Raw genomic sequence first — 18,239 nt, forward strand, 5'->3', positions numbered from 1 at the left:
CTCCCAAGGGGATCATTTCAATAACAGTCAGGGGAAATGTGAAATCAATCTGCGAAATCTTTTGCTCATTTTTCTTTTTGCCTAATCGAATGTAAGATCATGCTCGAGGCAGATTTTTAGCTCTGCAGCTGGTGTGACGTTCCGCAGGATTAAAAGATTTAGTGCGCTGGAGAAACCACTCAGTGGCTTTTTATGGCTGCACCCTACTTCTAGTCTGCCCTTGTCCGGCCAATCCTTAAGCCATTAACAAGTCAGTTTAACGTCAGTTTAACCTCGGAGGAGCTGTCTGTCTTCACCCACGTTTTCAGTCGCTGAATGTAGATGGAGATGATGTCCTTCGACCTTTTGAGAACAAAACAACCGTGTGCTTACGTCCTGTGGTTGCTTCTCAAGCCGGATTTTCATATCGATGTGAATGCATGTTATACATGCAACGTTCCACGCATTAACGTCAGTTGATCTAGACGTGCTACCGTTGGCCCTAACCACCGTGGGCTCTGGGCCGAGACCAGCGTTAGCCTTTTTTCTGGAGGAGCTAAGTGAGTCCAGATGTCTGTTCCTCGGGAGGAACAAGAGGAACTACAGAAGGTTCTCACCCTGTGGTAGCAGAATATTGCACAGCGCATTCATGGAAAGGAAAACACTCTTTCTGTGCTTGTTTTTCACCGCCCTCTTAAATAAAATGAACGAATGGGCCCTGTGTCTGTGGAATGTGGATGTTCAAATAATGTGGAAGCCGTGATGGCCGTTAATGCATTGCTGCCAATGGGAGTTTCCTCTGCTCTGTGGGAGGGGGTGTTGTGTTACGGGGACGAACTTGTTCCACTCGTAATGAGGAACTCCAGAGTGAGGAGTCTGGTCCCATCCTGACCCGCTAACCTTCCCCCGAAAAGCGTGACGCATCGGCAGGCTTTCAGGTCGGCGTGTGAGAACAGAGCGCGAGAGTGGACGCCCGCTGACGGACGGTTCATGACGGACAGGACTTCTGGTCCGCCTCCCCCATCGCGGTGCAAAGTTAAAGGCAAAGTGTGAGAGAACAACTGACAAACTAATGTGTTTTTATGAGAGGGGAGGGGAGGGTCAAGGTGGTAATCATTTCCACACGGTCAGTTCCAATGCACAGGTAATGCACAGATCATCTCACCTGTCATCACCTGTACCAACACATCTGGGGATAAATAAATAATGTTTGCATGAAGCAAATGTTGGTGTGCTTGTATACCGAAAGAGAAATGATCTCATGTAACTTTTACCTGTAATTTAAGAGCCTGGATTTGTTGTTATGTAAGAAAACAGTCGACCACACGGTCGCGAGGTTCAGAGAAACCTTTCGGTTTAACTTTGGTGGCCACTTATTTCGCAACAGTGTACCTCGTGCGTGTGTGACAATGAACATGGGCCGTGACATCGTAGGCGTGTGAGAGCTCTAACGTGCCTTGAGGGTCAGGAATAAGAAACAGTGAGAGTCGAGGACGGATCCTTACCTTTATCAGGTGCTTGTTCACCCATTTTGTGAAGGTCTTTTTCTGTACTCGATCTCGTTCATCTGCAAAACAGAGACGCCGCGGCGTTAGTCATCATGTGGGAAGCAAAAAATGTCTTGACTTTTTGTGAATGTAGTAGCCTCAACGTTTTAAAAACGAGTGCTGTGGCTTTGTGACGATGGATGTATAGCGGTTGGACGCTCCATTTATTTGGCATAAAAGCAGTAAAGGAAAGAGGAAATCCCCAAAATACCAGACTGGTTGGCTATCTGCAAGATCGACGGATTCATCACTAGGTTAAGAAAAATACCTCTTGACTGCGCACGCCTGCACCTGAGTCAGACCACATCCGATCACAGTCATTGTCGGCAGATGCCCCCCTCCCCTTGTATGGGATTGTTTGTATTTGCGGTGTCACATCTGTCCCTATGACAACGCCGCCAGCTGTGCTCTCGGACGCAAACATTCATGGAAGCGTTCCCCTGCTAAGAGGACGGATGTGTCAAGATAGTGTTGATTACACCGCGACATGGCACGGCTGTTAGAAAGTGCAATTTTCCAACAAGAAAAAACAAGATCTTGGCAAGGACCACGCCCTCCAAGTCAACAGCACCTGCATACACCCAATTCCTTTTGGAGTTCAGTCAAAAAGCCGCAAGGTGTGGCAGCGCTGCCTCATTCATTGTGGACACAGTGGACGGATCGGCCACGTGAAGCCAGTTGATCTTCACCGAACAGCGTTCATTTCACGGGAGGACAACTTGAAGGTGCCAATCAGTCACATTTAGGAATTCCTGCCTTGTATTCACACTTAACCCCCAAATCGCCTCCCACGCGTCACTGACTCACACAGCCAATGATGCCATTCACATCAAACCGGAATGGACCGTGGACACCGACACAAAGTCCTCCGTCTTATCAGTAGAAAGGGAGCGATCTGAACCGTGTAGAGACACACCCAGCGAAGAAAAGCAAACGGGTGGTGATTCAAGCTTTAAAAAAACTTTTAAAAAAAAGAAGGCGCCCATGGGCTGCGTTTGCTTTCTCAGGTCGGCGTCAGCAGGACTTCTGCGAGTGTGTTATGGAAGTGCGTTTCCAGGGTAACCATGTGTAGACACCGCAGACCTTTAACCACCTCATTTATCACTCAAACCAATGGGGACCCGAGCTTATAACTATGTGACCTCCGAGGTTGTACTTCCTGCCAGGGTGGGAGGGTGACGATTGGTGACACACTCGCGCGGCTGCAGGCGAGGCAGGTATCCCAGAGGAGTTGCACCTTTGACCCGACAGGTCTCTGCATTCTGTTCACATCACGGTAACGAATCCCGACTCAGACTACTCCTCTGTGGGCTTGTTGTTCTTCGTGAGTGAAGGGCATGCGAGCGGATGGAGGCCGAGTAAACTTCAAGGATCGAGTGTCACCAAACAGAAACAGGTTTCGGTCAGGTGTGGAGCCGACAGATCAAAACAGCAAAAAAAAAAAAAAAAAAAAAAAAGGTCAACAGAAGTTTTCCACTCGGCTTAGTTGGACTTGCACATTGAGATTGTGCTCGGCAAACATACTGTACAATAACCGTATGAAGCACAAACAAATGCTATCGATGGAATCCTGGTCGAATTAGCTCCACCTTAACCCAATACATACACATTGTTACCTTTGTGATAATGATGCAATTGTGGGAGGAGTACTTTAGCTACGTTAAGGGGATATTATTATTTCAATTGAAACTTTAGTGTTTTTAATTGGTGTAGTACAAAATAAACAATAACAAAGTTATTGGAGGTGTAGAAAAGGGGGAGATAATGTAACACACCATTCATCACAAATTAAGACTCATTCGACCCTAAAACACATGCGTGCTTCACAACACAACTTGTGAATGGGCTTCACTGACCAATACGAAGTGAGGAAGCTGCTGATGCATTGGAAAAGGGGAGTTTCCTCCTGTAAGCCACAGATATGGAGAAAACGCTGGACCCCACAGTCTAACCACAATACCTGCGTGTCTGCCATATTCACTGCTTTGACATTCAAACTTGCCTGTGACAACATTCAACACCTCTGAAATCTGACTTGAGCCTCTTCAAAGCCCTGACATACAGAAATGCTTAAAACCTGAACATTGTCCAACGCCCTGCTTATCCCTCTTCACGAAAGAAAAAAACAAACGCTTTTCTTCGCCCAGCGGCATCTCACTCACACACACACACACACACACACAAGAAGAGATACGTTGAGATTAAGACTCGCAACGGAGCATGAACTGCCCTCATACTGGTACCTTTCCTGCCGTCCATAGCCTTCAGCATCCCCCGGTTATAGCCGTCGTCAGAGAGCACCCTCTCCCTGCCCGCGCTGTCAGAGGAGAAATTCCTGTACCTCTGCTGCTGCTGAGTGTTCATTGTCACGGTTTGTGAACAATATTGCAAACGATAAAAAAAAAAAAAAAACCCTCGACGGTAAACTTCTGCTTATCTCGCGTCTGTCTGTCCCTCCGGCCCGCGGGTTCGTCCCGGAGTACGTAGTCCCGTGGCCACAATCCACTCAGCACTTCACTGATCTAGGTTTTCTCTCACCGTCTCACTGTCTTGCCTCTCAAACTCCTCACTCCCTCATTGGGTTCGACTCTGCCCCTCTTTCCTTTTTTTTCTTCTCTCTCTCTCTCTCTCTCTCTCTCTCTCTCTCTCTCTCTCTCTCTCTCTCTCTCTCTCTCTCTCTCCTCCTTCTTTCTTGTTTCTCCCGCTCACTCTACCCCTTTCATGGCAAATGGTGCCTGTGGGCTATGAAGTCTGGGCCTGTCCTTGTATGCGATGAGCGATTGTGTATTTAGTGTGTGCTTGTGTGTGTGTGTGTGTGTGTGTGTGTGTGTGTGTGTAGGACATGATGGGCAGGGCTAAACACACCCCTTCCCCTTCCTCTACGCACCATGCCTCGCTGAGGACGAGGTGTGGTAACCTAGCTGCATGCACTGTCACCTAATCGCTTCGTTTGCGCAACACACACACACACACACACACACACACACACACACACACACACACACACACACGAACAAAAACAAAGCACAGGCATAAACACACACTCACACACACACACACACACACACACACACACACACACACACACACACAGTCTCAAAGTGTAATAAAAAAACATAAAAGTCTGTGCTAATTGCCTTTTTCAGAATTCATACTGCAGTAAATAGAGCATTGATGAGTGATGTACAGTCTACTGTCAGAAGTAACAAAGACATAAAACAAGAACCTGAAAAAGTTATAAGTTTCACGCTCACATACACACAAACACACATCCTTGTGGTTAATCATCGCTTATTCACAGCATTCCAACAACATCTCACATTAGGAGTAAATCACTGTGACGAGAAAAGAAAGAAAAAAGGAGAAGTGAAGTGAAGAGATGGGGGATGAGATGGTTTTGGGAAGGGCTGATTTGGATTCCAGACGGTGATGAATGACCACACCCAGAACATCACTGATGTATAAGGAAATGCAGCAGCTTATAGCTCAGTGTTTGAGCACGCTTGTCAATGTGCGTAAAGACGGAATGTTTTGATAAATCAACACACACACACACACACACACAAACACACAAAAGCATCTGTGTTGACGTCGTCGTTGTAAAGCATTTCTCACTTCTTCAAAGAATTGCATCTCCATCTCTATGAAATATTTTCCCCTTTGAAATAAGTTTTGATCACCCCGCCGCCGGAGCGCCAACCCGTGGCCGCCGCCATTGCTTCTTGGGGTAACTACACATTTCCTGCTTTGTGCTGGCTAATCCTAACAAATTGGGGCACATCAGAGGTGTCACTTCCAGAGCAGGCAGTATTCAGAATAAGCAAAGGCAAAGCCGTTTACCATTATGCTTCTGTTTTTTTTTTCAATAGCCAGTCGAAGCATTTAACACAGAAAAAAAATCTAAACCACCAGCGGAATTTGTTGGCAATGTCATCAGCCAACTTTCCGTTAAATTGTGCATTATTATAATGCTGAATGCTAAAATGAGAAGATCCGACAGTCAGTGCAGTGAGTCAGTAATGCCAGATTACACACAACAATGTCTGCGCACACATTGATAATATTAGTCAAAATTTCTCATTTCAAAATGTTTCCTGTTGCTTTAACGTGGCACAGTTCCTGTGTGTATTCTGAGATTATCCGAGGAGTTTGGGCTTTGGTTACACACAGTCCCTCCGTAATGTCCCCTATGGCTCGTGCTGATAGCTAAACTCGAGGGCAGGGGCGTGTCCAGCCCCTTTGGCACTAATGATACTATATCCCATTCCCCCTCCCTGACTGACATCATCTAATCGGGCATCCTAAACCACTCTTTCTTCCCGAGCGCAGGATGCTGAATGCGACCTGTTGGAGCACGAAGGTGCTTCATGTGCCGGCGTGAGTGTGTCCCTGTGGGTGTGTGATCGGCGTTGACTCATTTAGCGCCACGTTAGCAGATATCAGAGACACACCTTTGTAGGTCCTTTCGATGTCTGGGCAAGCTGAGGAATGAAGGAGTGGTCTGCGGGGAGGCAATTAAAAAGGAAAGGAATCATACCCAAACACACAGTTCATTGGCGAACTTTCATTTATCCTCGCAGCCTGAAACTATAAATGCTGTAATCTGATTTTAAAAAAAGTTGTAGCAGATCAGGCTTTGAGGAATGAGAGCGGCGCAAGGTCGACAAAGCTCTTCATTAACGAAGTTGAGTGTAGAATAGGATGTCTTGGAATTGAACAGATTGCTAACTGTTTTCCAGGTTATCTGAGATGCGGGAGCAACAGAATAGACGGTAACTGAGACCTAGGTGGCGCTCTGGCAGTGAAACACGCACCGACACCGGCTAGAGCTTTTTAAACCTCACAAAAACACGAGCTGGAGCCCCGAGAAGGAACAGGAGAAAGGGAAAGAAGTGTGGAACATCTTAGTCATAAGATGTTTCCACGGAAAAGGAGGCATATCATTAATGTCTCAACATGCTTATTACACTGCTGCCTCCTATGGCTTCATCAAAACCAGATGGAACTCTTTGGGCTTTTCTTTTTTTTATAGTATGAGCCGAGAGAGCTTGGTAGAGAAAGAAGGGAGAGAAACTTTCTCAATGACGAGTTTGAGGTTTGACTGTTTTTTTTTTCTGCCCAGTGAAGTGAGAGGGAAGTTGGGATTCCCTCTTCCCACACTGATGCTCACTATCTATTTACATACTTGCTTGGTCAGAAGGTTGGCTAAATGGGGACGTCATTGTTTTTATAAGTCTAATTTGCAGAGGTCTTGTACTTTTTTTGTGGGGAATTTTTAGCCATGCAAGAGGTGTAAATGTCAGTTGGTTGGTAAACCACTTTGGTGATCTTCAGTCGCCATCATCATGTCAAAATGTCTATTTGTCTGATAGTTTGATTTAACACCTGCAAGACAGCTCAAGCCGTTGCCTATCACACACTTAAAAACTAGCGCTGGGATGCTGAAACTCTGCATTACACCTCACATCGTCTTTGGGAGCACGTTAGCTTGCGGACGTTAGCATTTAGCGCAGCGCGGCGTCGAGCATGCGGGCGTGGGTGTCGGCTCTTGTTACCGAACAAGATAGTGTAACATTGTGTAATTTGGTGTAATTACCATAAACAAATCTGACCGCCGGCATCACGGGTTGGCTCTATCCCACACCAGTGCTCGTGGTCCGGAAAGCCACAGTCCCCATGAGCCATTTTGGTGTCGCTATTTTTGTTTTGTGATCATGTGTAAGAATAACCTGTGTAAAAGCTAAGCCTACTTCATTTAACTCTACCCTTTAGCATCAATGTGTTTGACTCAAACTACATAAAACACACTGTGTTGCTTGTCAAGTAAGTGCAGTGTTCCTCTAATACTGATGAACACTGAGGCTGAGCTTACTGCCATTTACTGCTAGCCGCTAACAACCTGTATTTACAGCACCGAGGATTCGATTCCCAAACCAAGCAAACACACACGGGACAAAAGAATTCTATGAATATGTTATTATGGCTTTAGATAGCTCTGAACCGCAGAGCAAGTCCAATGGGATTATACAGAGGGAGGATGGACAACACCGCAGAAAGGATTTGCTCGACCTCTCTTGTATATTTATTATCTATCCCTTCTTTTAATCTCACAGTCTCTTATGATCAACCCAGGTGAGTGTGTGAGTATTTACTGTGATATCTGGCCTCCACACCCTGCAGAGAATGGAATGTTAATAAAACTAGGAGCAGCCGAAACACACCCTGGATTATCACCTCAGTTGTTCTGTAGGAGGAGGAGGAAGAAGAGGAGGAGGAGGAGGAGAATGAGGAGGAGCAGGAGGAGGAGGAGGCAGGGCAGGATAGGAAAGCTGTCACCTGAATCGCAGCGCACGCCGGATCAGATTTCTGCTCTTTCTATACAAAGCCAGCTGAGCAAAAACAGATCCTTCACAACGGGACTTTTTCAAAGTGAGAATTCGATAAAGATGAAACGCAGTGTTCAGTGTTGTCCAGGCAGCGATGCTCATTTCAGGACTCAAACCCTCTTGCATGTGGCGCACTGAATTTAAAAGCCCTTTTTTTTTTAAACTTTTGCATGAATTCATTCATTCTATCGAAGACTCCTGTTTTTTCAGTCGTGCAAAGCTAATGAGTCATTACATACACTGATGTGTATCAATACATCAGGTAAAATGCATTTCTCATCCTGTTCTGTAATGACATGTGAGTCATAACTGGGGCCATGATGCCATGTCTAGTTATTGTCCACAAGGATCCCCCGCCTGTCAGCAGACTCGAGATAATGTTGTCAGAGTTAGATCTATGATCTAAGAAGCTGCAAACTCCGCTGAACTGGGACCAAACGGGCCTCCGGATCGACCTCGGCAGCTGAGGTTCAAAATAGCTCAGCGCTGAGCTTCGGAGGCCTCTTTGGAAAGACCAACATTTTGGATTGTGTCAGTGGGCATTGTTTAAGTTGGGGAAATCGGTGATGGGGGAGATAGCCGATGCAGCGGCTCAGAGGGAAACATTCAAAGCTGCATGTGTCTCCCTCTGCAGGTGATACCTCAAATAACATGTAAAAAAAGGCAACTTATTATTTTACCAAATTAAGTGAAAAGGAAATTAAAGATTGCATTATGTTTCTTTATTCTCTCTGAATTAGACAACACATTGGAATAATATATATATTTGATAGCAGTTTACAAAATAAAGTGTCTAAATGTAAATAATGAAATATGTACAGCAGAGTTGGGGTGTTTGGAGTCAAGGCGGCATTTTCAGAGATGATACATGAATATAAAATAGCCGTGACACCGGGTTTCAATATGGTTATGACCATCCACAACTTTCATTGCCTCCTTTACTTCACTCCATGGGGAAATATTCAACCTCAATAAAAACACTAAGTATACGCGCCGTCTTTGTCCTATCCTGTTGCAGACTGCATCAAGGTAACGTTTGGTACTTTTGCTTGGAAAATGACAATTAAACGATTCACAAAAGAGTTGCAGATTTCCTTTCCTGTAAATGGACTAATCAATTAATCAATTAAATGTTTCACCTCAAAACCAAACAGTGAATCTATTGATCTTTGATGAAGTGCAGCTCAATGGGTGATTTTTTTCTCTCTGGAAATGTTGTGGTTTTTTACTTAAATTACAACTTAAATGTTTTTAATATATATAACAGTTGAAAGAAACTTGAAGGAATATCAGAACTTTTACTGAACTGAAAGCTGAATATTGTAGGTTCCCCTTTTCTCATGTGTTTGATGAATCCATCATTATGCGGTATTTCCATATCCCATTTCCATATGAAAAAGGGGAACTTGAGCCTGTTTCTGTGACAACAGCTATAAACACACAGAGGCATGTGCAGTGGGCGCTGTGACTGACTCTTACTCAGAGCTGTATTTTTAGACGCGGGAGTCTCCCGTAACCGACCGATTTCACGTGGAAAGGAAAGCCAGTTCTTCCACTCGACGCGCTGCTCTCCCACTGGCACGACGCAATACACCCTTCTCACCACTGGGTGGCGCCAGAGCACAGCCACATACAAAGTTCCTCCCCAGTAGAGTCCGAAACTATGAAGCTATGAACAAAGAGGAAAAAGATCTGCAGAAAAGAAGAGTGACACTTATTTACAAAGATAATTTTAAAAAAAAAGGAAAATTAATAATACGCTTGCAATGTTATTGGGAGAAAAACTATGGATATCTGACATCAAAATACAAACTCAAATATGTACTTTTGTTTTTACAGGGGTTAAATGTATTGGGTAAAACTATACAGAGGGAAGCAGGAATAAGATGAATGACTAATTATATCAACTCAAACAACCCCCTTGATGCAAAATCTTCACACTGATGCCCTTTCACTCTCTACAGTAGTATAATATAACTGTAAAAGATTGTGTTTATATGATCATGATCAGTCAACATTTGTTGCTTATTTAAAAGATGAAGGCATTGTTCTCATGTATGGACATTTCCGGCCGATCCAAAACATGTCTTATCTTAGATAACAGCTGTCGTCATCCTGGTGGGCATGCTGCTTTTTATCTCGTTCATAAAGATAATGCTGACCATAACGACCTCTTTCTATCTATTCCAGTTACTCATTGACAACAAGACATGAGCCAATAAAATGAGTGAATTTCTTAGGCACTATACACCCAGTTCTTTTTATTACCTTCAGACATGTTACTACACCTCAAAGCGGGGCTTTCGAGAGACAGTTATGACAGGTATGTCGCCTCCACCCAGCCCCATCATAACACAGGTGTGCCAAAGGGCTGGTTGATGGTCATAACGTAGGCATTGCGTGAGATACAGCTTACTTTTACTGTGGGATTTATCGCAGCAGCAGCAGTAGCCGGAGGCAAATCTCTCAGCACCTCAATTTACGAGAAAACGCCCCGAGGAGAGAAGCCCTGGGGCTTTTTTCATCTATAGACACTTTGAAGGAAATACAAATATTCCTTTAGATTGAATTTGAAAAACGGTAATACAGCTGTCCATGTTCAGAAAAGTGAATGAACCCATTGTTTATAACTTGTAGTAAATAGTGTATGAGAGCGCCCCCCTCAGGACTGAAATAAATAGAAAGCAGATCCTTTATTTCTTTGGGTAATATAATATTTGTACAAATTAATCTTTTTCCAGAGACAACTAAAACCATAATTTACCATTACAAATAAAGGCATAGGTCTTTATTTTCTATTTGATGTATTCATTATTTATTTATTAAATATATATTTACATGTATTATTAACAATGGCTCATCCTACAATGTTAACATGAATGACTGCTACAAAGGAAATCGCTATATTATTATAGTATTATGGTATACTTTTTGTTGTTTTTGGTATACTTTTTGTTGTTTTTGTATCATGTCCACGTGTGTACACATATATATATATATATATATATATATATATATATATATATATATATATATATATATATATATATATATATATATATTTGCTGAGTTAAGTCTCTCGACACACAGGCTGCTCCAAGCTTGTTGTGTCCGTACCACGGCAAGTGAAGCAGGTTGTGAGTCTGTGTTGTGTCCACACTGAAAACATGACAAAAAAGGAGCACTCAAGGCATCAGTGTGGAATCTCAAAACACTGGTGTTGATGGACACTCGTGCCTGAATCTAAATTTTAAGAGGGCCAGTGGAGTTTTTTCTCTCATAAATAAGTTTATGCTTACATCAAAATGCCATATTTGTGTTGGTCAGGTCCAAAGTCCAGTTCAAATATTTCAAATCGAACATTGATTACATCCATGTTTGCAAGCTTTTTATGCTTCTTATTGTTCTGCTTGTTCTGGCCCGTTATTGAGCATGAAACCGATGATTACAATGATACAGCAATTTACAGAAAATGTCTTATTCTTTTGTGACACCACAGTTATTATCAATAAATCATGTTACCATATTGTTATGAGGCTCATATAATTGTATTTTAATACAGACTGTAACCTTGATTGTAACTATAGCTTACATTAAATGATACTTAAATATTATAATAATTATAACAAAAAATAATGGTATCAATTATCATACATTATTATTGTCATCATTAGTAGTAGTAATAAAACTAAAGAATGGGAACAACTATTCACTTATAATACAATAACTGCAATAATAGAGCGTGGCGCTGGCAGTAACAACCACGTGGTCTCACTATAGATCAACAGATAAACCAACACCCATACACACACACACACACACACACACACACACACACACACACACACACACACACACACCCACACAGTCAATAACGTACGTCAGGTCTCTTCACTCACCTGCACAGCACATCTTTCTGTACAAATGTTTGCATCTTTCTCCATATGAGCCCATCTCATGCAGGTAATTCCTTCGCTCATGATCCTATGATGTGGCCATCTAAGGCCCGACGGGAGATCTAGATCTATCTGTGCCAGCTGGTGTTATGGGACTCAAAAGAAACAGGAACCACTCTCTAATCGACTTGGGCTCTGCCCATAGATATTCCACACTAGTTTCCTATTGCTCATGTTCTTTGTCCTTTGATACACAGTAAAAGTAACATCCTCCATACACAGGACGCTTGTTGCATATTAATTATTAATTATTTTCAGATGTTCAGAGGCTGTGGATTAAACAACAGCAACATTGCAGTCGTCCTTCGATGGTTACGTGTTCAATATTTACTATTATACAACCCAAAAATGGACCGTTTTAACCTGTTACTGAAATATCCATCTGTTGTCTGTAACATTTGTCCACAGTCAGTGTTTGTATTCAAATTGTTTTTGCATACACTGTCAGTAAAAGATGAGTTGTAAATCCTCAGGGTGCCCTGAGGCAATTCTCTACCGATATATTACTGAATCATTAATGGTTTCTCTCTTCTGGGCTTTCCAGAACCAATCCCAAAACACGCTCAGCTGCACAGCGTTCATGAGGAAAGATCTGTTTGAATACAATAAAAACACAAACCAATAAACTCTGACTGCGTTACGATCAGAAAGTCATGATTTTGTGTGAGGTCAAAGGAGCAGTCCCTCGTGTCTCCAGCTGTCAACTCCAGCATGTGGCAATTTACGACAGGGCATAGTGAGCTCTTCCTAGGTCACATTTAAAAGGAAAAGTGACCTGAATGTGCTGTGAACTCTTCTTACAGGGCGCTGACCTCTGACCTAGGACCATACGGGATGCTCCCTGAGCTCGTCACATGTTCACAGTCACTCGCAGAGCAGCATTTTCGGAATAACAACATCATCCTGTTGACCTGAAGATATGCAATATAACTGGACTCAAGAATACCAAATTCAAGACTTTCCAGGTTGTGTTAATAAAGTCTGGAGTTTGATTCAAGTGACATCATATCCTTGTAACCTCAGAATGGACACAGCTGCAATTTGGGACATTTTGAGACATGAGCTTAATATATGGTAAACAAAAGAGAAGAGTATTGCAATATTGGCCATAATATCTTAGTACAACCATAGATATTAAAAGGGATGGCTATAATTCATACAGAAAACGTTGATCGAAACTAGTTGACCAAGTTCTCATCTGACACCACAGTCTTTATCTATGATTCAAAAAGAAGATATACTGCCAGCAGCCGTTAGCTTAACTTAGCATAAAGGCAGAGGGAAAGCCTAGACATGTGCTGGACTATTTCTTAGCCAGGCACAGTTACTCAGTCTGCAGTCTCAGCTGGTTGCAACCTTGTGGTGACGACACTCAAGAAAAACACTGACCCGGGCCAACAACTTATTTCCTTTGGACAGAGCCAAGCTAGCTGCTTCAAGTCTGTATGCTAACAAGCTAACTGGCTGAAGCTTCATATTGAACAGGCAGACGTGAGAGTGGTATCAATCATTAAAGTTGTGTACCGTACCGACTTTAGCATTTTGGTTTTGTGACAGCTCCAACTGAGCAGAGCTGACAGATTGGTCATCTCGAGAAAGGGGCACTGCATTGAGGCACAGTTTGACAAAAAGTCATGAAAAATGACTCGAGAAACTATCAACATGCAGTTGCAATCACACTTTGTTTATTTGACTCTGATGTTTTCTGTTGTACATTAATCACTATAACTACATACAAAGACCACAGTCATAAAGTGACATCCTCACCTTTAAATAAACTGCTGATGATGTCACTGCGTACTACACTATATACTCCAAGGAGTACTGAGAAATCCCAGATGGAGGTCACAAGAGGTCTAACAACCTCCCAGCACAGGACCGGATGTGTATCCATGGTCCCAGTGCTGCTCATGAATAATAAATACATGTGTGATGTGTGATGTCTTTCTGTCTCATCTAGGTTTGTTTACTATTCCAGGAGGACATACGATGTGTATCCACAACCCGTTTGGGTTCTTACGAGGCACAAGTTCACTGTTTATCTTATGACTCATACCCACTGGTTCATCAGCGGCAGTCACAGTGGTGTAGGCTGTCCAGGCGGTTTATCGACGCTCATGAGTACTGGAAAAACACATGCAGGCACACACACACACACACACACACACACACACACACACACGCAGACTGGTATACAGTAAAGTAGCTGGGCTGCTCCAGAGTAGGAGTTGCGGTTGTTTCCAGGAAGAACGCTGACTTTTCCACAAATCAGGCCAAAGCCAGAGCCAGAGATCAACCACAATAGTGTGTGTGTGTGTTTGTGTGTGTGTGTGTGTGTGTGTCTGTCTGTCTGTCTGTCTGTGTGGCTTACATTCATCGCTTACTAAAGCATTTGTTTGGCAGTGTGTGTGATCAAATGGCATTTGTGGGCTTAGCAGGATTTAACACTTTACCAGCGTTGTAAAAAAAAAAAAAAAAAAAAATCGACACATTCTCCACTCTCCGCTAAGAGAGATGGAGTCTCCACCGACGAGTCATGAAAATAAATGTAACGTCCCATGAACAGCCCGAAGAAAAACTCTCAGGAAATTCCCTCATTTAATATAGATGTAATATCAGATATGATGCCGCTGCAACACCCAAATTAACAAAATATGAGCTTGAGTGAGAACATCTGCTTTGGTATATCCCCCTGGACCCTCCGGAGGAAAGCAAAACAAACAAACAGGAGAAAGGTCAAAGTTTAGCGAAAGAACACCCAGAGTGATGCACCTTGTGTATGTGACACAACAAGTATTTACAGTCCAACTCAGCTGTGCCCCCCTCTTCCAGGCCCCCTCATGACCTTTCAGCTGACTCCAGCGTGGTCGGAGGGGCATGTTCAGATCGGTGTTCTCACCTCTGCACGCACAGCAAGGCGTGCTGCATCTGACTGGAAGATGTAACAGGCGATAGCCCGAGCCGAGGGGCCGACCAGAGGACTGGGTTTTGTCATTGTGCTGAATGGACGCCAGTGAAAAGGGGACAGCTAAGACTAGAAAGAGCCTCCCACAGCACAGATTACCACATGGAGCAGCTGCATTTAACTCTTCAGCATCCAAGAGAATAAAACATTAGGGCATAGAGCGTGGTAATGTCAAGGTCATGGAACCAATAGGAAAACAGCCAAGATTGGATGTTAAGTATGTCAAGGCACTTTAAGAAGAATGGGTGTGCAAAATATCAAGTGGCACAACTTCATTGCAAAAGTGACCTTTTTGTATGTTTTCAGAAGGGTCAAAATGCCTCTTCATTAATATACAATGTAGTAATAGTACATTTAAAGTATATATATATATATATATATATATATATATATATATATATATATATATATATATATATTTATATATATATCCTTAGTCAGCAATGATCCTATTATTAGTTTTACCTACAGACTGCCAAGCGTCGATAAAAATCATCATTACCGCTACATCACAATACCAGATGGAAGCCGAGTCACACATAAACTTGATCTCAGCCCAGTTTCCTCATACCAAGTCCTTCTCCGCAGCCACTTTCCTTTTAATCACAGATCAGATTAGATAAGATTATAGCGACGCTTCGGTGACTCCCATGCTCTTTTGTGTGCGAGTACGAAGTAAAGCACATGCAACGTCTGAGTAGAATGTGCTGGCATAGTACCATTTACTAAACACACTGCTAATTCAATTTTTTAGCAGGGTTGGATAAAGTAAAGGAAAAGTCATGGGATGTGTAGCAGTAGAATTCATCCTCTGGGGATGTATGTAAACAATCCCATGCCAACGGATCCGAAGGAGATATTTCAGTCGAGAACAAGGCGGAATAAAAACCACTAGCATGGCTAAAATCTCAAGGTGAGTCATTGAGTAACTTGGGAGTAATACATCAAAACTTTTGCAATCAAAGAGTAATGTGAAATCCGCAGGATCAAACAGCTTATTGTTAATCTACAGTCTGTTGGGAGCTGATTCATTGATTTATGTATTTTGTAAGACTGCCGGTTCAAAGGCTGGCAGGAGGATTGTGTACTAAACCAATACTGAGACAAAGACATCCATCTGTCTAAAGAGACAATAGGAAACCAATCAGCAAGCACACACCTACACACACCTTTGATCTGCGACCAAACTTGACAGGACAGGTTTGGGAGGAACCCAGGAAGCAATTGTTACACCAGCGCTCATCTGCCGGTCTGCAGCACAACACGGGAAAGTCAGCTAAGTTCAGCTTGACGGAGTCTGGACTGGTTTATATCAAAGCGCTGTGACATGTCAGGCCAGTGGCCCCAGGGCAACTGCGACAGGAGCCAAATAGACAAGGCCTCCAACGCGATCTGAGCGTAATGGGGAGCTAATCTCGAGTTGCGAGTAGGAGCAGCCACTTTGCGAAAAGTGACACATAAAAGGCCCGGTGGCACCTCCGACCGGTCTCAAGGGCACACATAAACGTGACTGGTGTACAGGGTAAACATACCGCATGTGAAGTTGTGTGTGACCTCTCGGCATTAGAAATATGACTGAGACAGAAGGTAATAAAAAAACAGGCGTAAACATGAAAAAGGACATAATTACATCCTGCTGAGACAGTATTAGAACCAAAATCTGCATTTAAAACTCTGTTTGGACTGAGAGAGGAAGAGATTTGACTCCTTACAAAATTGCCTTTCTTACCTTTACTCTTGTGTTGTCTCAAGCGCCAGTATAAAATCAGGAGGACTAAGGGCCCCAAAACCACCAGGGTGGGGAAAGTGATTCCTGGGGGGCTCGAAGGCATTTGTTGGGACAGAAAGAGATAAGTAGGAGGGGATCAGGCGATGAGCCCGTGCTGTGGTGACAGGTGGGCCTTTGCTGGGAGAGAGCAGGGGGTCCGTTTGGGCGTGGCAGGGACATTTAAAAAAAACAAATTATAATAATGGACGCATTCCTGCTGCTCCGGTCTGTAGAGCTATTACTGAAAGTCTGGTCTGCTTTACCGCAGTTGTTCAGCTGCTTTCCAACACCCCGAGTGGGTGGGTGTGGCAGGGACCTTTTAAAAAAAGGTCCCTGCCACACCGTCAAGAGCATAAATGCAAAAGGTTAGAAACCGCTGTTCGTCCAAGACAGAAAGTTTTTAGTTTTGGAAGAGAGTTTTAGTAGCAGGGGCATTTAAATATATATATATATTTTTAATCTGCTCGAGTCTACAGCTATTACGAAAGGGCTGTTTTCAGTCCAAGAGCAACTTCCCACATTACGAAATACCTGGTTTCTTTTCCAAAGCAGAGAGTCAATTAAATGTGTTTTCTGGATCCACTTTCGTCGTTGATCCACACTATAAAAAGTATCTCTTTCTAATGGGTTCAGCTTCTTTCTGTATGAAATAAAAATGAAAAACAACACATGGTGTGTTCACGTTGCTTATCACATGCACCTCGGTGACTCACTCAATCTTGCAACGGCTACTTCAGGTCATCCCGCCGGCGGGGCTCGTCAATCTTGGCAGATAACCCATTTTTGGAGAATACGATCAAAGCCATCTGAGCAATGACAGGTATTGCTACAGTCAACCCACAAGGACTTTGGGATTATTGCAACACCCTTCAACGGTATCGCTAGTTAAATATCTTGAAGTAGCAAGCGATGACGCAGCTGGTTTAAAAAAGCCCCCTCTCTCAGAAGATGAGTAAAATATACTCTGTAAATCATCTCAGGGTGTTGACGCCCGTCAGGTTTCATGATTGACAGGAATGACACCTCCTGAAGAGAGTGAGCGGGAGAGGGGGGACATTTCTCTCCTCAACCCCTGCCCTTTCCCACTTCTACCTACATGCCATCAAATAAAGGAAAATATAGAAGCCAGCCAAGCTCATGATTCAAGTCAGTCACGTTGTACACATGTTTAAATCTGGAACAGAATCTGTGCTCAAGGTTGCTCTTAGATAAAAGTCTGTGTCGGCCACGTTCGAGTGGGCCCACGGGAACACAACAAGACTTCACATGGGGGCGTTTGCCAATAAAAAGATTGTTTTTAAACTCCCCAGCGGTCAGCAGCACGGATGGACAAACGCAGTTAGACACACGCCACAGCAACCCCACTCGGTGGACCTACCAGGTATGATCTTCATCTAAGAGGTGGCCCGGGGAGGAAGAGGAAGACGAGGGCGAAGACAAGGAGAGCTTTACGGAGGGGGAGTGAAGAGGACGGGAGACGCCGCCGTTTGTTGGCTCTGAAGCGCCTCGTTTCTCGGTTGTGTTGGATTTTGACAGGCTGCTGCCTGCTGCTTGGATCCGTCAGCCTGCTCTCTCCCGTGGCCATGGGAGGAGGGACGACACGCCAGGGTAGGGGCGAAGGGGCTGGGGCGAGGGGCG

The 18,239-nt window shown here is 43.6% G+C and overlaps 1 protein-coding gene across 3 annotated transcripts in view; it reads right to left on the minus strand.

Annotated features, from left to right (window-relative positions):
- The window catches only part of LOC137780870 (plectin-like), a 60,447-nt gene that overhangs the window by 33,900 nt on the left and 8,308 nt on the right, over window positions 1-18,239 (minus strand). For all 3 annotated transcript variants that reach the window (XM_068569181.1, XM_068569183.1, XM_068569182.1), the window contains one exon: window positions 1,485-1,546. In XM_068569181.1, coding sequence (XP_068425282.1) covers window positions 1,485-1,546 — 62 coding nt within the window. The remainder of the gene's footprint in view (window positions 1-1,484; window positions 1,547-18,239) is intronic.

This window comes from Clinocottus analis, unplaced genomic scaffold, assembly GCF_023055335.1.
Source record: "Clinocottus analis isolate CAN_PGR_092001 unplaced genomic scaffold, fCliAna1.0.p SCAF_9, whole genome shotgun sequence".
In the NCBI taxonomy this organism is placed as follows: Eukaryota; Metazoa; Chordata; class Actinopteri; order Perciformes; family Cottidae; genus Clinocottus; species Clinocottus analis.